The sequence below is a fragment of the Anomalospiza imberbis genome, chromosome 1 (assembly GCF_031753505.1).
Source record: "Anomalospiza imberbis isolate Cuckoo-Finch-1a 21T00152 chromosome 1, ASM3175350v1, whole genome shotgun sequence".
Lineage (NCBI taxonomy): Eukaryota > Metazoa > Chordata > Aves > Passeriformes > Viduidae > Anomalospiza > Anomalospiza imberbis.
The window spans coordinates 8,417,269-8,437,952 of NC_089681.1; the positions used below are offsets into that span (position 1 = coordinate 8,417,269).

Genomic DNA, 20,684 nt, shown 5'->3' on the forward strand with positions numbered 1-20,684 from the left:
ATTCAATCTTGATATGAAACTTTATTTTTCCTTATTCCCAAAGCTCAGCCATCACTTATTTATATGGAAATTAGTCACCCTACTTCTGACATCCAACGATAATGGCAGTGCTGATGATCTGTCTGACAAGTTATTGTTGGCTACTTTACAGCAATTGAAAGGACTTCCCTCTCTTGTGGCATAAAATAAAAGACCAGAAAACACTCTTCCTTACACACCAGAAATTGTTACTTACATGCTGGAACCTGGTTCACTCCTGCCTTTGTTCCTTCCAGCTCTCCTCCTTTGCTGTCAACACACCAACAATCACGAAGTTCAAAGTGGCCTAGAGGAGCACTGAAATCAGTATAGGGTCTGGGGTAGTAGCTGAGCTGGTCAGTCAGAAGCTGCCAGAATGTATATGGGTCCAGCAAAATGTTCTCAGATGCACTGGTCAGGTTTCCTTTCAGCACTTGAGGTGGGAGATCAGTGAAGGAGGAATACACGGAGAATGTGGGGAAAACATTCTGGTGCCCAGCCTCATACAAAGCTTTAACAAAAGCTGAAAAGTCTCCAGAGGATGCCTCTTTATACCCAGCTATTATGTTCAGTAGATCAGGAACAGGCAGGGGCTTGCCCTCGTTGTTCTCTGCAATCCACCTTTCGTACCACTCGAAGGCTTGCTCGGGAGGGCCACTGCACTGCACCTGCCTCCAGCCACCTGCAGCGTCGCACTGCGGGAGGTGAAGGCTGGACAGCTGAGGCACAGCATTTGGATCTGACAACAGCAGCTTCACAGCCCTGAGAAACTCCTGACCAGCTGCTACTTGGCAAGCACTTGGGCCTGGGAAAAGAAAAACATGCACATCTTCTCAATGCACTGAAGATATACAATACCCCTATCCTCTAGTACAATAAACACCACTACTAAAAATTGGCCACTCGGCCCAATAATAACAACATTCCTGGCCTGTTGCTAAGAGGGCTTAGCAATATTAAGGTCCCATGCTGAACCAGGGTAAGATTTCCAAAGGGATGTGAGCCCTCCAAGATGAATACAGATTTTTTTTTTTTTTTTTAAATTTGTGAGTGCATTAGGTACTTGTAGTTCTTACCGGGGGGAGGGCAGGTGTCACTAAATGCCTTCCTGAATCTGTTTACATAGATCAAGTATTTTCAGATATATTTGGTAATCAAGTTGTTGCTTGTTATTCAGCCACTCAATGCAAAAGCAACCATCTGAATAGTGGGATAATTTTATTTCCCCTTGGACTGAACCCGAATCTTAATACTGTGTGTCCTCTCTTCCCACACTCTACTGAACATTGCTGCTGAATATAAAAATAACATCCCTCAAAATACTGGAGTGAGTTTGGTTTGGAAGCCTTTTCTGCCATCTCCAGAGCCAAATTTCACTTTGCCACCAAGCTGCTCTACAAACCCAGCCAACCATGGGAGCTCATCTTTTGAGCACCAGAGAATTCTGAACCTTTTTATTTTGGATTGCACTACAGTTGGATTGTTAGATATAAATCCCCTCTTAATTCAGATCATTACAAAAAACTCCCCACTACTTCTGCTAACAGCTATTCAAAGGAGCTCCCTCACTATGCACTGCTCTCAACTGCTGGACACTGCTATTTCTCCCAAAATGTGAAGCAGGCTCTCCTCTTGGTCTATTCTCCCTGTTGATGTGTTGTCAGTTCACAGAAACTTGAAAAATAAATATTCACTGCCTTTGTGCTTCCTTCTTTCATCATATTCCATTTTAAAAAAGGGCAAGGAGAGGCAGTTCATAGTCTATCAAACTGATGTCAGAAGTCATTTGCAGCTCACCTTTTTGGCCTGACTTTGTGACTTATGAGAAACCTACCAGCCATTAAATCCCCCTTCTATGTTTGGAGTCCAGTGATATCTTACCAATTTGAGGATATATTCTTGAGCTAAAAAGACTAAATCAAGTTCATAGTTTAAGGCACTGAAAATCTTAAGTTCTTATGAAAAGATGAGCCAGTGACCATGCCCAGGAGCCTCGGTCTGGAAGTAAAAGGGCTTTTTCACTAGGCAGGGGTCACATTCAGTTCTACAGATGCCCCTGGTCTCCTGGGCATCATGGATGTTACACACTCCAGCTGCACTCCAGCTGCACCCTGAGGTAGAGACATAGCAATGACATGTTCAGTAACCAGGCAAAGCTCAGGCTCCTCTGCTTTCAGTGTGCCCACCCTACACCATGGCCACCTTTAGGACTGGGCTGACACACACTGTGTGCCCACCCTACACCATGGCCACCTTTAGGACTGGGCTGACACACACTGTATTTCCCACTATCCCCTTGCCACTGTAAAGCTGGCTTGCTTTCCTGTTAGGAGACATTGGCATACATCACCATTTATTTCCAGATGTAATCAGATATGAAGAAAGAACCATGGAATTCCAATAAAAAAGAAAGGATCTTTAAATTCCCAGTCCCTAAGACTTACATTTAATTGGATTTCCAGCTTCCCCCCTTATTCCTGGAATAGTCTTGCCATTCAAATCAACACAGAAGCAATTTGTTCCATAACACTGGAGTGGCAGAAAGTCTCCATCCTCAGTACAAGAGGGAATAAAGAGATCTGATCCCGCAGGCAGGCTTTGCTTCAGGTTTTTCAGGTTTCTCCTTTGCTTCTCACACTCAGTGGGACACCTTGGGCGTTTGCCTTGACGTCTTGAGCCTGGAACCTCCTTACCTGAAGTGTCCAAACACCAGCACTCTCCTGCATAGCACTGAACCTCCTCATACCTCCCCTCCTTGGTGCATGTTGGAACAAACAGGTCCCTTGGCTCCTCACCACAGCCTCTGGATCCCAGTGCTAGTTTCACCACTTCACCTAAATCTTCAGCTACACTTTTGGGGACAGAAATTACTTGTTGAAGAAAAGTAAAGAACTCTGGTTGTTCCAGGACAGAAGAAAGGAATTTCATCAGATTCTGATTGTCCTGCAGAGTTACTTTGCGGCCAAAGCTGCTCACAAGAGGTTTACTCAAAATGGAGCTCCCCTTTGATGCCTCCAGTGAAAATGTCTCAGCTGATTCCAGAGGGCCTTGGCCATTATCCATCTCTGACAGATCCTGTGGGAAAAACTGGCCAATGCTGTACTTCCCACTAGTGCCAAGGACCCCTGTGAAGTTAAACTGGATCAAATTCTTCAAGAACCTTCCTCCAAAGAGGTTTTCTTGGAAGCGCTTTGGATTGGCAGTAAATTGCAGTGCCACTCGAGCCAGTTCCCTCGATGGGAACATCCCTGTGATGGCTTCACTAAGGGTGGTTTCTAGCTCAGGAGTCTGGCTGGCAAACGGGCTTTGTGCAAGTGGGGATAACAATCCAGAGTCCAGAAACAGCTCCTTGAAAGAGGGAGGGCAGGGCCTTGAAAAGCCATCAGTTTTGTCTGACTGCTTATCTGGTGTGGAAAACAAACTGGACTGACTGAAGTACCCAGCAGGGCCATAAAGGAGCCTCGACAGGGCCCGTCGCCGCTCGGAGATGCACGATTGCTCCTCACCTAGAGAAAGGTTTCAAAAAGAAAAAGTACATTTTGGAACCTTCAGAACCTGTTATTCTATTGCTCACTTTCAAGCAGCTGGGGCAAAAACAACATTAAAGTATAGATCAACCTGCTTCCCAACTATGCATCATGCACATTGTTAAGGAATTTGAAATGTTAGTGCTACAGCCTACAAATAAAATTCTCCAGTCAAGACCCAAAATGAAAGGAAGCATTCCTTCCCCACTGCTGAGTTCTCTGGTCTGTGGTCTTTTACTGGTTCTGTGGCTTCCCAATGTAAATTCTCATCCCTGTTCCCATGGCTGAAAGAATGAAAAATGTATTTTCCAAATATTTTAGCACTCTAATAGGATGCCTGCTGCTAATAAAAAACTATAATTATCCAGGTGAAATGTGGGAACCTAAGAAGGAGAAATAGATTGTGAAAGAACACAAAATTATTTTAAACAATATCCACCAATGAGGAATTTATAGAAGTTTCCTAACTAAATCTTCAGTTTCATAGTGAGGTGTTTATTGCAAGAGGCTTGAAAATGAATTGTTAAAATTAGCAGTAATAGAGTGCTAAGGGCCAGATGGCATTAATGAATGAGATCTAAAGGGAAAAAAATGCAGAATTTCAACAAAAATACTCCAATGTCAGCATACTGAGGGTACCAACAGTGGCCCTGGGCACCCATATCCTGGGCTAAGCTATGTCACAGGTGTAGCTGCATCCAGCCCCATCTGTACACTGATACACAGGGAGAAACAGTGACAAGTTAGGATGCAACACATCAGTGAAGAAGGACAGAGCTTAGGGCTCAAAAGACAGCAAATAAGGAAAGATTTGGTAAATATAAAGACACCAAGATGCAGATAGACAACATGGTTATGGCACTGACTGCATCTCTGGAATGCACACAGCAGCTTAACTCACATGACACACAGTTATCTGTCCTTGAAAAGCAGAATTATAGAGAAGGGGGGCAAAAGTAGCGTAACTACAGAGAAGGGGAGACAAAAATATTTTGAGGAGAGAACAGCTTTGCCAGTATGAGAAAACATTCAGCCTGGACAAAAAAATATGAAAAAGATCTTTTAGAAAACTGGATTCTCCACATCATTCACAATAGACAATTATTATTCAGTATTTCTCACAGTACAGAGAAGTCCAGATGTAGGGCACATAATTATGATCATAAAAGTTATTGCCAGAGAATGCTAAGAAGGATAAAAGGTTAGAGGGCAATTAGGCAAATCCCTGGAAGATAACTCCATAGGGGAGGTCTGTACACAATACTCTGGACTCAGTCTCGACTTTGGGGCATCTCCCACCTGCAGGAGGATATTTGGAAGTTATGTGCATTTGCCATGTTTCCCAGTCTTTCTTACTCAGCACCACTGCTGTCCCTGTAGGGGACAAGATGGATAAGCAGCTTTAGTCTGCTCCAGCACCAGCTCCCTTGGGCTCTCTGCTCCATCTCCATTTATTCCACAACCAAGCAATATGATAAAGCTGTCACAAATCCTGTTAACAATAAGGATAAAAGCTGGAAACCTAAAAAGCTGCTAAAAAGCTAAGCAAGTAATCTGATGCTCTGTGATTGATGTCTTTCTCACTCCTGCTTTTGCACGCTTGTCATGCTCTACAGTTCCTGACAGGAGCTCAGGGCCCCTTCCCAGAAGTTCCTTTGTAAAAGAACTTTCTGTGGGATGGGCCCCTTCTGTTTTCAGTGTTGGCTCTTGGTGGTTGGAGGGATGAAGAACATTCTTCAAAGGGCCAATAAGTTAGTGTAAGCCACAATTCCACAAGAACAGTAATATGAAACAAATGCAAGATCATGGGTCATAAACACTCTCCTCTCCTACTCGCTGTTGAATCAAATCAAAACAGAGGAAGAAAGAATAAACACCAAAGGCACTGCTGGCGTGACTCCACTGCAGAAGGTCTGAAAAGAAGCACGTCCCTATCAGGACTGCCTGGTGCTCTGACTCCTCCACTGTTAACGCTGCCGAGGGTGAGAGCCAAAGACATTAAACAATCACAGAATCATTAAGTTTGGAAAAAACCTGTAAGGTTATTGAGTCCAATCATTAACCTAGCACTGCCAGGCCCACCACTAAACTGTGTCCCTAAGTACCACATCTACATTGATTTTGAACACGAAATAAAACAGAGGAGAACTGGAGACACACACGTGGCATGTAGATGTCTGAAGACTTCAGCCATAACCTCATGAAATACCTTCTCAGGAGTTAATCTGTGAAACCTTTGCAGAAATTTTTCCCTGCTTAAATTTCCTGAGTCTGCCAATAAAAGCTGCAAGCAGTCTGAAGTCATTGCCCCCCTTTCTTCAACCCCCATCCCCAAAAAAATTTATCAGAAGGGCTCAGCAAAGCATACTCAAAGAGAAAACAACCAGCCCCAGCATATGGCGAGGCCTCTCAGAGGTTCCCTTGTAATATCCTTGGTGATCAGCCTTGAAGGCACGCTGAAGTTTTCATTTCACAGCAAGCCTGTGTGTGCCCAGAGCACTCTGAGCACTTGGAGCTGTGACACCTAGGGCAGATTCCTCCTTTTTCAGCTTCATGGGAAGCTGTGTGTGTCTCATAGACACAGCAACTGCCTTTCCTCAAGGCAGGCAGCCCCCACATTAAGACCCTGTGTCCCAGCCCTCCAGCACAATCCTGAATATTTAGGTAATGCACTTCAGAGCAAAGGTTTTTAACTTTCCTCTTCTCCTCCAGCCCCTGGACATTTCTGCTGTCATTTCCATGTGGGGCTTTGATTTGATGGTGTATTCTCTGTGGAATCTCTCAAAGCCCTAACCTATACACCTTTTCTGAATTGTTTGTTGGGTGGGTTTTTACAGGACTGGGCAGTTTTCATGGAAAAATATGCAGTGACAGAGGAAAAAAAAAAAGGGAGATGAAATTCCACAGCATTTCACCAAAGGAAGGAGGTAAAACACAAAATCACCATCATTTGCTTCCTTATATTACCCCAGTTATTCTCATTTAACACTTCAGTTCCTGGAGTCAAGAGCCAGATATCAAAGCTGCAAAGAAAAGCCTTGCTGCATGCAAAACTAAAAGGCTAAAGAAAGATCACAACAAGAAATAAAAACAGCATGATATTTAATAATTTATAAGAATGTGACTCTTAACCGTGGGGAGGTTTTCAGGATCTTTGAACACCAGAATCTGACAGAGCCGAGAAAGGAACTGGTCTGCTCTGTTTCCTTCTAAAGACACTGAGAGATTTCTCCTTTGGCAAATCTCACACGTACCACAGGCCGGGGGCTGCCCTCGCCGCCTTGTGCCCGGCACCTCCTGGCCCCGGGTGTCCACGCACCAGCACTGTCCCCGCTGGTGGCACTGCCGGGGCGCGTAGCCCCCGCCGGCGGTGCAGGACGGCACGAAGGGGTGCTGGAAGCGCAGGGCTGCCGCACGCTCAGCCTCGCACCTCGAGGGGCCTGGAGAGAAAACAGTAAGCGTTAAGCAGGGAAAGTTCAAAAGGTTCAGAGCCACCTCTGTTTCATCCCATTTTTTTGCCTGTTTGGGAGAAAGAAAAAAAAAATTAGGAAAAAGAAATGTAACTTCCTGGTCGTTTCCAGTGATGCATCAAGTACCAGCTCAGAATGCGAATTCTCCCTCCTCTTTTCCCATGAAAAGTTTGCCCCATGGTTTTCTACAGTAGGTATTAATGCATGAAAACTAAATAGAAGATAAAACCTCAACACATTTTTCAGCCATAGTTGCAAGTAGGCAGAGCAGGAGTATTTCTCCCAGGGAACCATGCTGGAGGCTGGGGGAGCTTTAGCCCTTAGTGCAAAAGCAAAGTTGGTCAACAGAGACAGATGTACAGCCTGGGGGACTGATTTGAAAGCAAACATCAATGTTTCTGAAGAGAATGAGGCATTGCTCCTGCAAACTGACTGTAGAGATTTGGGCTGAGACCACCCCATTTCTCCATTTCCCTCTGCAGGGATCTGAAGACCCTATTCCTGTCAAACTGGCCTTAAAGGCAGAGAGGGCAAAAATTCAGCACGTAAGTTTTCTGGGGTATGATCTCTCCAATGCAAGACTTCACTCTCTGAACAGAATTTTTTTTGTTGTTTATATTAATCGGCAATCCTACAGCCTAAACACTTCTCACCTTCAAGAACTTTCCAGCTACACCCAGCTACCTGAATGAGGCAGTGAGAGCACTGTGTGAGAGCAACCTGTTCATCCAGGGGACTCTGACAACTTCTCCAATTTGAGTGGATTCAGGCAACAGTGTGAGAGCTTCATAAGTCACCAGAGCATCCCCCTCGATGGCTGATGAACGAGGTCACATCTCCATCTTGTGGCTGTACACATCTTCATCTGTGCTGACAGCTGCTGCAGCCCCAGCTACAGCCAGAGCTAAGCCAGAACCACTGTACAGTGCAGAGGTAAGATGCCTTCAAAACTCCCCAGAAGGATCATCTTGTCCCAAAGCCAGGAAAACTGTGTGACTATATGGCCAAAAGACTGACTGATGTCAGTCCGCTCAATATTTCTGGTGATGCAACTCCTTAGCAGGAGTCTGAAAACAATGTCAGAGTTTTGGACTTTGGATCCGAGGATGAAGTATCACATGGGAGATTCAAACTCTCCCCAGTTTGCTTTGGGCTCTGGTCTGGGAGGGAGAAGGTACCTGACCTCCTGTCCTGAAGAGTTCATTGCCTGTAGGTGGAGAAACTCTCTCCCCACGTGCCTGCCCTGACCAGGGAAGGAATGGGCCCAAGGGCAGATCCAAAAGTTCAGCCTTGCTGGCCAAGGCTCTACAAACTCTTGTGTGGCCTCCTGGAATGGAGTGTGTTGTGGTCAGTGTAAAATCCTTCCTGTTTCTGAGTGTACTAACATAAATTAGGGAGCATTTTCTCAGACTTTTAATTTAATAACTCAACAAATCCGTCTCCATAATCTCAGGGCAAGAGATACGGAGAGTTCATGGGATTTCAAGCAATGTGATCTGCAGGCACGTGGGAAAGCACTGATCAAGTACAATCTGCTGGTAAAGACAGGTACAACCTGCTAGTAAAGAATGTACAGTGTAGAGGATAAAAGCCATCTGCAACTCAGGGTCCTTGATTCTTGCATTGGAACTGTGATATTATACATTTTTAGAGCAAGAAAGTCCTAGAACAACTCTCCCCAACAGTAGCTGTCACATAAAAGTTCCAGAACTGCCACCTGATTTACAAGGCATCTCCTGGGTGCTACTTACACCTGAACTTGCCAGAGGTAGCCAGCTGGACCCCCAGGAATCGCCTCTGCAGGATCCGATGGATGCTGCTCTCCGTGAACGTGCGGGCAGGCTCTGGCACCGAGAAAACCGTATCGTAAACTTCATCGAGCAGCAGCTCCAGGCCTGGGAAAAAAAGACTTTTAGCACAGGCCTGCTTTTAAGGCAGAAGTCACCCTTACACCAGAAGAGCAAAGCTGGGAGAGTCTCAGGAAAAATAAATCCAGTTCTGTAAACAAGTCAAATGTGAAGTTATACTGCATAACCTTAATAACCCTGCATAACACTAATGCACCACACCCTGCACCCAGTGCTGTGTGCCCAGGCACCACCTTTATGCCTTGACATCTACCAAAACAAGCAGGAGAAACATCCCATACCTGGCTATAGGCTGTGGTTTTGTTAGGTTCAGCCTGCAGTACAGAAATTGATGGAATTTTTGAAACAGATGTTACCAAAACCAACTACAAGTCATTTTGCTTGCATACTAAAAACCAAGGCATTCGGTAGTTTCTTTGAGTGCACAGATTTTTGAGAACTTCTTTCTTTTCTGGGAATTAAATGTTGAAGTTCTTGTCTATCATCTAAATTTCAAGCTATTGAAATTTAGATTATTTCAAGCTATTGAAATTTAGATTATTGAATTTGTATTTTTCCCCTTTAAAAATGAAACTGAAAATTAAAACCACAGTATCTAAGGAAGGTCTGGAAATTCTCAACCTCCTCATTCCTCCTCACTGAAAAAAGAACACTCTTTCTTCTAAAGCATCCCATCAACTATTAACATGCCTAAATCCTGAGGTTATGAGAGAAGACGATGTCCCTGCCCATTGTAGACAGGTAGGACTAGATAATCTCTAAAGGTCTTTTCCAACCCAAACAATTCCATGATTCTACCTAAGCAAGAAGAAAAGGGTTCATTCTTCAGGCCCTTTATATTCCTCTGGATTTCCTAATAGGACATATCAAATAGGACACAGCAGAAAGTGGACATTCAGAAATCCTATTCCACATCCCAAAGAGGACAAGATTAGCTACCAGGCACCTATTCCACTCGTTGCTGACTGAAGCTCTGCTCAAAAGGGTGGGATTTCATCAGTGAGCTCCAGCCCTTCCCATGGGCATTACACTGGTCACATTGGTCTTACACATTGTAGGAGTGAAATTGAACTTCCAAATTAATCTGAAGACTGATAGTTGCTATTTGTCCTTTCCCTTGGGAATGCAACACCCCCCAGATTAAAGGATGAGATGCTGGAAGGCACTTACCTGTGTCTGCTAACTCCCTCCCCAGGCTGTCCACACAGTAACAGTACCCAGAGATCTCCGGGAACGCTTCCCTCACTGAGCTGAATGTTTGGAAAGCCCTTGGGAGCCTGGAATAAAAAGTAGCGTGCTGAGAAGAGCCCAGGGAGGCTCATCAACCACAACAAAGTATCAGCTGTTTCCTTCTTGATTTTGTAGGAGAAGGATGTCTGCAGAGCACAAGGCCAATACAAAAGACTTTGCTCTCCTTTTGGCAACCAGGCTCTGACAAGGTCCAGAGTGCTGTTTCAGCAGGATAGCAACTCTCCTAAATGCCATTTTTCTAAACAAATGGGATAATCTCCCTTCAAACAGATTTCTGAGCCCTCCTAAGCATGTACTCAGCATCTAACTCACTTTCAATTCTATTCTCATCTCATCAATGTAAAATAGATGGGCATTGGCTTAATGTTATTACAACACCCATTCATTACCTCCTTCCACAAATCTGCATGAGATGGCAGAATGCCTAAAAAAACAGGTTGCTTTCCCTTCCTTACATGCCACGTACAATTTCTGCACTGAATTAAGTACAAAAGCTGATAAATACCTCGCTAATATCTTTCATTTTCAAGGCATGGCTTAATAGATTAAGGAGAAGGAGAAAGGGATTTTAATATGAAGCAAGACTGACTTTGGTTTCTGGAGATCAAAGAAATGGTTTCCAATGTAATATTCTAGGAGTGACAACAGCCAGATTCCAGCAAAGCAATTATTTAAGAAAGAAAATTAATAGAGTCCAAGTTGGAAAAACCATAATAAATGTGGTCTTAACTGACACACATCCTAGGGTTTCTCCAAGGAAAAGGTAAGTTTCAAGTTCTAGTTTCAAAGTGCTGAGTTCTAAAACAATCGTATTATTTTATGGACATATCCCCTTACCCTAAAATACTATAAAGGTGTGGTGTCCCAGCTGCACGTGGCTTATTTGGAAAAACCTAGCAACAAGGAAATGGGATTTTCTGCTCAACACCTTCAGAGAGTTACACAAATCAGGTTTTTACCAAGGAAGGACACTCAGCAATAAGAATATTGGTGGATTAGGCATTGATTAACTGGGGAAAGCAGTTCACAGCCTCCCTGTGAAACTGTGACCAGGCTCAATTCAGTGCCACACTCCAGCAGCCTCAGGAATGCTCTAGAACAAGTAGCCTGAGAACAGCAGTGGAATGCTTGTCTGGCTCAGAGCTGGAGCTGAGCAGAGCAAGGGACATTTACCACCTCCAAGACTTTGCCTGAATCATAGAGTACTCTGGGCTGGAAGGAACCTTAAAGACTCTAGATCCAACCCCCTGCCATGGGGGCTTCCAACACTTGTAAGGATGGGGCATCCACATTTCCTGTAGGTAACCTGTGCCAGTGCCTCAGCACTCTCACAGGAAAGAATTTCTGCCTAATATCTAAATCTAAACCTACCCTCTTTCAGTCCAAAGCCATTCCCCTTTGTTCTAACACTACTGCATTTGTTAAAAGTCCTTCTCCACCTCTCTTGTAGCCCCCTTTAGGTACTGGAAGGTGCTATAATGTCCCTTGAGAGCCTTCTCTTCACCAGGGTGGACTCTCTCAGCCTGTCTTCATAGGAGAGGTGACTCCTGAGAGCTCCACCATCTCCTGTCAGGAGAGCTGAAGATGTTACTGCTTCCACAGGACATCAAAGAACAGCCTTGGGAAAGCCCAAAGCAACAGCACCTTTGTCAGAGGAAGGGGCTGTAACCTCAGGGTTGTCCCAGCGTTACCCAGCAGTGCTCCTGTCTCAGAATTGTACATCCCTGTGTAGTGCTGCTTTGCTCTGGCACCCTTCCACACCTTCAAATTAAAAGTCCACTGACTCCCTCCACTTTGGATTGTCAAATCCTGCTCCACTGCTGACACTGGCATGCTGAGAGAGATCAAAAAGGGCAAAGAGGGACTTCTGCCAGCATGAAAACAATATCATTTAAGGAATAAACACATAAATAGCATATTCCTATAGTCTTCAATGTGCACATGGACATAAACATCTTGGGGTATTTGAAGACCTTTCAGCTGCGCTAGATTATCATGCACTGTCTACTGCCCAGTCAGGAATATGATCTTTTTTTCTGCACTGCTCATCTCCTTGGAGCTCATCACCTCAGCATCTCAACCTCTATCTGAGTGAAACAGGAGTAAATAGAAAAACTCTTGCATCCTGTTTTCTTTCATTTTCAACATAAAAAAGTCACACACACTATTTTATATGGGGCAGATCTTGTCATTCTGGTTATTTTTGTTCCAAGTTGAGAGTAAAGCTAAATAAATTACAGATATAAATTAGGCCCATACAAACAAGAGGGCAAAACTTTTCTTACCTTATGTGGAAAACCCAATTCTTACCACATTTTTTATTTTCTCAGACTCTTTAAACACAACCATCATCAAAATGAGTAGCATTAACATAGAATTCCTCATTTTTCAGAGTCAGTCCAAACCAACTGTGACTACACTTAAGTTATGGATAAATTTATAGTGTCTCTATGTGTTCCAACAAGAATTCTCACACTCAAAAATACAGGAAAATAAATAAATGTGAAGTTGTTGGCCTTCAAAATATGAGTCTCTGCTCTTGGCTTCCAGCAAAGACCACTCATTACTGATACAGCAAGAAAGTAAAAAAAAAAATCTTCCTTGGCTTTTGATTTTTTGATAATTCCTATCAATCTGCTACAAGGTGTTCTACATGTCTGCCTATCCAGGCAGGACCTGGACACAATCCATGCAGAAAAAGTAACAGCAGTCAAGCTCGCCAGGTGAAGCAGGAAATTTGGGCTCACCTTTATTTTTTGAAGTCTTCTGTTTGGGAAAGTCTTAGCTGTAAACTTATGAGTTTCCCCATTTGTTTGTTTGAGGGAGGTGGTTTAACATACTGGCTTATTCTGGAATATTTGTGAAGGTCTAGGGAAACTATTTGGAAAGAGAGGTAGGATGACATGTCTAGATTTTAAAAAATCACTCTATGGAGCCAAAGCAAGTTTCTCCACTGGTTTCATATGAACACAAAATATGGGTTAAAATCCCTGTTCAGCTACAGTCCTTTGCTGTGGAACTCATCCCTTCAACTCCACATTCTGCCCTGGTTTGGGGAGGGATTAATAACATTTCCAGTAGGAGTAGTGTGAAAATAAATATATTAATGACCTGAAATACTCAGATATGATGGCAATAGGTTAAGCCAATGCCACAATTAGAAGGCAGACAGCTGGGACTGAAATGATCCTGCTGCGATTAATTACATGACATGGACAGAAAATAAATCCAATTTCGCAGGTCTTTCCAGGCAAATCTCCCAGTGGGAGGAAAAAAAAGTCAATTTAAAGCATTGATTTCTCCACTGTAATTGCTTTGTAGCATTTCAACACTCCATAGACCAACAAACAAAAGAGCCAGATTATTTTGCTCTCACCAAAATAACCTCTCCTGAAGCTCTGACAAATTTGCACTGTGCATTCAGACCTGTCTTTCAGTTTTACTTAAATTAAAAAAAAAAAAAAAAAGAAACCCCTCCACACTGCAAAACTGACATTTACAATAAATCATCTTTGCTGCTCCAGAGCCAGGTCACAATGAGATGTTATGTTTAGTGCTCTGCCCTCCACCAGGGAAACTGGTGCTGACTGAGGTGCCAAGTCAGTGGCATTTCATGAGACACTGAAAGGTTTCTCAGGAGAGTCTGAACATCTGCACCAAAACAAATTCCTCTCCCATCAGCTCCCCTTGCCCATCCCTATTTCTCCATCACAGTATTAATTCCCAGCTCCTCCACAGGACAACTGCTTCCTGCCCCCACAGACAAGGATTTGATCGGGTGTTCCAAAGCATTCCCCAACCCTCTGCAGCCACCTGAAGCCAGCCACAGCTGTTCATCCTTTGCTGTTTCACCCACGTGAGCAGCCCTGGCACTGCCTAATATTTAGGCAGGTAAGAGGTTCTCATCATCAGATGGAACTTCATCTTTGCATGTTATCACTTGCCCATCTGCTTTCATCTCCCATAAGGAATTGTCTTTCCTACCTCATATATACATCCAAGTTCCTCTGTTCCTTTTGCATTTATCTCATTTACTGTTGTCTGTCTGTCTCAGTAGTCCTGGCTACCTTTCCAACTACATATCACAATGTGGTATCCAGTGCTGTGTGAGGACACACCAATTAGACTGCAGGGATAGAATTTTTTTTTAAATCAGCAGATTTAATTAATAAGAAAAAGGTTTTTTTGCTTGGTCCATTATTTAACAGAAAATATCATAATGTGCATTTACAGAATAAGGGCTCCATGTAGCAAAAAATCACAAAAAATCAGTAAGATGGTGCCTCAAAGGGGTATGCAGGATTGCACTCCTGATTTAAAAGCTTGAGCTCTTACCTATTGTAACTCTGAACAAGATCAAAAACACTCATGTCTGTTGTGTTGACAAACTTGCACTGGACAGGCAGAAACTCTCCATCTGCTGAGCACTGTGGTGGGCTCTTCTCCCCAAACCCATGCAGGATGCGACGGTCTCGGATCTCGCAGTTCCCTGGACCTAATGAGAAAAGAGACAATGTTTATTTGTGTGTTAATTTCCCCCAAACAGATGAATGGTCACCCTATTGTTTAAAAGGGGGTTACGTTGAGCAGAGACACTGAGGTGCATCATCTTGTTTTCATGAAGAGCAGGGAATTGGACTCAATAATCTTATCAATCCCTATTCACACTAAGCCTTTCAAACACACAAACCCCATAATTTTGTTGAATACCACTTACACTGTGCTGGCTTTCCTCTTTGTCTGGTGCCATAAATCTCCATTCCCTCTGGATCTACACACCAGCACTGCCCCAGCTCCATGTCACACTGCACCTCATCGAAAGCCCCTGAATCCAGGCACTGAGGGATGTAGGAGATGCTGCTGCTGTTGATGTACCGGCTCACCAAGATCCTCTGCTTTTGCAGCTGGCAAAAGGACAAGCCTGGAGTATCAAAGAGGGGCACTGTTACACAAAGGTTCTTGTTGGACACTGAATCATTTATTGAGGCAACATTTGAGTTTTCTCAGAATTACAAGTTCTAAGTCTGCCACCGAGGTGGCATGAGGACATTGATGGACTTGAGGGTATGAAAATTGGTATAGAGAAGTCCACCACAGATGGGGTTGGAGTTCTCCAACTCAAAAGCCATTACACTAAATCAATCTTTCATTCACAATTTGTCTTACTGGGACCTTCATAAATACAGACATCCAGGTGTATCAGGTTTCCATGATAAGCCTTGAGGAAACTCCAGAACTTCCAATAGAAAGACCTAGAAAATTACCACAAACTAGAGTCCATCGAAGTCTAGGCTAGCCTTTTCTTGATTTCAGCAGTTCAAATGCAGATTTAAATGGTTCTTTACTCAATCTGAACAAAGATAGAAACGTTTTACTTACAAGATATGGGATATCCATTCTGTTTGCTGCCAGGAACCTCAACACCGTTCTCATCTACACACCAACAGGAAAGACCATTCCTACTGCACTGGACTGTCCTGAAGAAGATTACAAGTAACATTTTATTTTGTGTAGAGTCCTCAGTCAGACTTAAAAGAAAAACATAAAGCAAACCAAACCACATCAAATACTTCAAAATCACAAATAATGGAACTGGCAAGAGCTGCATTTCTGGTGACTCTGATCAGTGGGAACCTTTAATTCTAGTAATTCTCTGAACTCTTCAGGAACTGCAGATATGTAAAATTGAGAAAGCAAGCAGGTTGGACAGAACCCTAATTCTCATAATCTGAAATCCACCAAACACTTTGAGACAGTTTCAAGGTCAAATCTAGAATGGTCACAGCTGCAACCACAGGCAATAAAAAGATAATAGAGAAATTACAATCTGTACTCAGCCTCAGTTTTAACTTGTTAGCTTCTTGCACCTTCAAGCAACATGCTGCTCTCTAAATCACTGTTCTCTGGGTGCTTTTTAGTTCCTTCACTGCCTTTAGAAGGAAACCTGACTGTGTCACTGACCAGGGTGGATAAGTTCTCAGTCACTTGGCTGAGCTGTGCCAGCTGGCACACACATGAGCACGTATAGGAAGACAGCAAAGTGCACTACACTGCAAACTGCACCAAGTATTTGACATGCAGATAATGCTGTCAAGATTAGCCTGTTAATCTTAGATAGAACTCTTAAGTCAGAGATTACTTCCCACAACAGGGAATTCATTTGGGAGAGGTTGGATCTGCAACATGGCTCAGTGAAGTCCCTTCAAGTCTCCTGCACCCCTCATCCTCCAGTCCACTGATACAGTGGCTCTTCAAGACAGGCTAAAACTTTCATTAGCAATGAAAGGTCACATCATATGGCAGCACATTAATAGCAGGGATGAATTACCTGAACTGGCCATCCTCTGAGCACTGAGGAACGTAGACTTCTCCTGCTGAAAAAGCCTCTTCCCTCTGAAGCTCACACGGACGCAACGGTTGGGAGTCGGTCTGATACTCTGAAAACAGCAAGGAGATAAACACCTAAGGGTGGTCTTACCACAAACCCATTCTTATCAAAACCCTGTTAGTGCCAGTGCTGCGGGGGAACAATTTCAGGGGTCCTCCCTGGATGTTTTCCCATTGCTCCCTGTGCATTCTGTGTGGGACAGCACATGGAGGTACTGAACAAACCTGCTGTTCTGCCAGCTGCAGGATGAGCACATGGTGGAGATGATCGTGAAACCCTTTCCCAGGCCTGTGTTTAGTTAGTGTCAGCTCTGTTCTGTACTGTTTTGGCTATAATTTTCTGGTACTTGGGGTTCTTTACTTAGTTGTGCCTATGACCACAAAAGAGCCCTTTGCATAACCACACACACCACTATTAAATTTTCTGAGTAATTATCCTTTACTGAAGATAAGTCACTTGCTATTTCACCAAAAGGAGAGGTATTTCTTCTTAATCTCATAAAAGATCAACAAATAATCAATTTCTAGCAGTAGCATCAGACTAATTCATATTAGGAGCAGTCTCAGTGTTCAGTGGGCAACTACTGAAGCCACCTAGCAAATTTTTAATCATTCAAAGCTGCACTAGCTGCTGTTTTAGGTGTAGAATGATGAAATTCAATAAGTTCTTTTTTTACAGAGAAGATTAGTTGATCTGACACTTTCCTCATCCTTTAAAATCTGATGAATGTCATGTTCTTAATATCATGGATTAGTTTATAAAAACACAGCAAACAAACCCACAAGTACAGCAATCTAGTCCAAATGTTTGCTTAAGCCAGTATTTGGTCTGGGCATGATCACACACTCTAGTGCAAATACATCATAAGTATTCTGAATGCTTTTCAGCCTGAAATAATTTGCAACTCATGGAATTTCTACAGCTGCAGACTGTTCCTGTTCTTCTAATGCTTCTCAATCACATCTGTTTCTTGAGTTTTTATTGTGTCCCCTTAAAACCATGTGAAAATTTTCATGAGATTGCAAAATTTCAGGTGATCTCATCTATAGACAATGTCACATAGGCAAAGCTTCCCATTTTCACCTCAAACATCAGCTGCATCCCTGTGTACAGTGCTACAGAGGGTCTACCAAGACATCTGAGTTAAATGACTAATTAATTCAGTGATTCAAATCACTGATTGTGCAGGACTATCAAACTCAGGCCAAAGAACTGGGGGCTCAGTTAGCACTCAGACTATCCAATATCTTTACCTTCAAGCCTAAATTAGATGATGGCACCTACAAGTAGAAGATGTGATTGAGGAACTTCACAACCCTGCAGCAGCGCCTTTTCTTACTTGTGTTCCTTCTCTAACCCTTGAGAAAACTTTTTTTTTTCCACCTAAAATTCAGGTGTACAAACTCAGGTAAGCCTGATCACTTAAAGATCCTGATAGTTTAGTATCCAACAAGGAGCCCAGCCTCAGTTTGCCCAGTACACAATAACCTCCTAATTTTTAAAGTGCAAGATTCAAGATCATTATATACTTCATCAAGACAACACACAGAGCAGCACAAAAATCAGTCACCCTTGGACACAGGCAGGGAAAAGGACAAGTGTACTTACCAAATATATTGGCTGTTGCTATGCTAATAAAGCAACAGAGGGTGCAAAATGGGATGGAGCCCATCTTGCAATGGGAGAGCCCCATCCCCTCCTGTCCCTGAGGCAGCCCTGTGCACTCCACAGAGCCTTTGCTGCCCTTTTATAGTGCCCATCATGGGGATGGGTTCACTTGTGTGCTGCTGGCTGGGCACAGAATTGGGTGAGTGACGTACATAATGCTTCTGAGCAAACTGCAAGAGGCCACTTCAGCTGGAACTGCCCTCCTGGCTCCCCTCAGCCAGTTCTCATCCCCGCTCCAGGGAGCACAAGTGAGCCAAGTGGCAGCAGGCACAGTGGGTGGCAGGGGGGCTCAGTTATTCCAAGTAAAGTGAGGATATTGGCCTGACCCTGGGGAGAGCTCTGGCTCTCACCTGCCCCAGGGTGCAGCCAGGCTCTGTTCTACCTAGTGGAATTGCACAGTTTTGTATTCCCAGAGAGCTGAACCTGCTGAGGGACAGACCAGAGTGAGACCTCTGGGCGCTGCATATTAGGAGTGAATATAACTCATCATGTGGCTTTTGACTAAGTGGAAAACAGGATGGATGCACCTCACTGACTAAAGTGAATTGAGGATCAGAGTCAATCACATTCCATCTTTTGCTTTCACTCCCACTTGCACCACGCACTTTAACACGGCCAAGTATCTGACAGGCACAGCTTCACTTCTTGGGCTTCATCCTCTGGGTGTAAAATCAGTAGGACCATGAAGCTTAAGTTAAGCTTTTTAGTACTAATTACATGCAAGATCCACAACATAAAACATATGATAAGTATTTTCTTGGTTCCGGAATTTCACTTATTAATTGGCCACCTCTTGTAACTGTGAGTCAGCATTTACTTACACTACGAATTATGAGAACTCACCCTCACTTGTAACAAAGGTGGTTGGATAAATAAGCCCCAAATCATTACTTAAATAATAACAGCACATGTTTGAAGCTGGATTTAACTTGATTTCAAGAAAAAGTGAGAGCAGAACTCCTGTTTATGATTCATGGATACCAGATAGCCATAGAAACAACTCTGCTGAAACTCTCCCACAAACTAAGATCATGACAGCAATGATCCAAGCATCCATCTGTGCTGGCTGTAGACCACTGCCATGCCACGGTGCTTGATGGATATGGTAAATATGATCTCCAAGAGGAGCACAAGCTTCTTTTAGCATGACTAGGCTTTTAAAAATGAGTGGGATTGTATTTGCTCAAGTCCAGAATAGGTTGCTTGAATGTAAATTCCAAAGTTAACAGTATACAGAAAGATCAAGCTAGGAAAAAATGAAGAACACGTCCAGCATAGATGACAGAACAAAAAAAGGCATAAAGAGGCATAAAGATGACAAATCCTGTAACAGCCCTGATCAAGCAGGCACAGAAAGAAACTGAATTTCTGGATTAGCACAGCATCTGTAGGGAAACATCCATGAAGACCGAAAGAATCAGATCAAATAACAGAATTAGCACCAGCATGGCTAAATCAGGAAGGAAAAAAAGTTTGACCATACCATGTATTTCTGACCCAAGGCTGCTTCAAGAGCCTCAGGTTTGTGTCTGAGCCCCGCACAGTGGGGCAGACACAGGAGAGCAACAAGAGGGAGCCCAGCCCAGTGCCACAGACAGGCTCTGCAGGGGCATCACAGGTCCTGTGATGTGTCCAAGCCATTGAAACATCTCCAGAGTGTGTGGGGGTCTGTGTGTGATACTGATTTAGCCCAGTATTCTGAAGTTATTAGAAAAGTGTCATTCAGGTTCTTTGCACAGCAAATGGGGAGAGGAGCTTATTAAGGTCACTATTCACTTTCCTTCTTTATTCTTTGCTATAAAAGGCTGATAAATGGAGGAAGGCAGACAGGAAAGTATGACATATCAAAGGGCTATTATTATTAGCAAGAAGCACAAACTCACCATATCTATGTATTGCTGATTCCCAAGATGATGTTTATTTCCTTCAGAAACACTCAAGAAACAACCTATGAACTACTCAAGTTGGGAAGAACAGCCAAGTCTTAAAAGTCTCTTAAAAAACTAAGTGAGAAAAGGAATTTTGGCAATTGGCATCACTCAAACCACTTCTAGATGTGCGTCAAACCAAGGTGGGCATCTTGGTTCATGAGTGTTCAAGGAGATGCAAGATTAAAATGGATGGATTAAAAAGAAAAAAAGTTGTTTACAAAGCACTGTGCGGAATTCACATTCATCAGAGAAAAAGAGGCACTTGTCTATCTATGGCTGGTCAAATACAAAGAAAAGCCTTGCATAACCTTCAGTGAAGGGACAATGGTATTGACCTCTATTTTTAGCACCTGAGAAAACCAGTTCATTCATTTCAAATGATAAATTGTTTTTCTGTGTTAAATAAAGGACCCATGTTGGACAATCTTCTCACACATTTTAAGAAAGCTACATAAAAAAAGTTTTTTTTTTGTAAAAAACCTTTTTTTTTGGTTCACATTCAGCACATTTCCTTCCAAGACCTTGTGAAGCACTTATCTGTATCATCTCTGATACAGATATTT

General features: G+C 43.2%; 1 protein-coding gene across 1 annotated transcript in view; it reads right to left on the reverse strand.

Annotated features, from left to right (window-relative positions):
- Positions 1 to 18,378, reverse strand: part of TG (thyroglobulin) — a 146,944-nt gene extending 128,566 nt beyond the window's left edge. The window contains exons 1-10 of the mRNA XM_068180670.1: positions 18,131 to 18,378; positions 16,463 to 16,571; positions 15,514 to 15,611; positions 14,852 to 15,055; positions 14,470 to 14,629; positions 10,054 to 10,160; positions 8,767 to 8,910; positions 6,800 to 6,985; positions 2,463 to 3,524; positions 236 to 823 (exon numbers count right to left, since the gene is read on the reverse strand). Coding sequence (XP_068036771.1) covers positions 236 to 823; positions 2,463 to 3,524; positions 6,800 to 6,985; positions 8,767 to 8,910; positions 10,054 to 10,160; positions 14,470 to 14,629; positions 14,852 to 15,055; positions 15,514 to 15,611; positions 16,463 to 16,571; positions 18,131 to 18,215 — 2,743 coding nt within the window. The 5' untranslated portion in view covers positions 18,216 to 18,378. The remainder of the gene's footprint in view (positions 1 to 235; positions 824 to 2,462; positions 3,525 to 6,799; positions 6,986 to 8,766; positions 8,911 to 10,053; positions 10,161 to 14,469; positions 14,630 to 14,851; positions 15,056 to 15,513; positions 15,612 to 16,462; positions 16,572 to 18,130) is intronic.
- Positions 18,379 to 20,684: the final 2,306 nt, after the last annotated feature.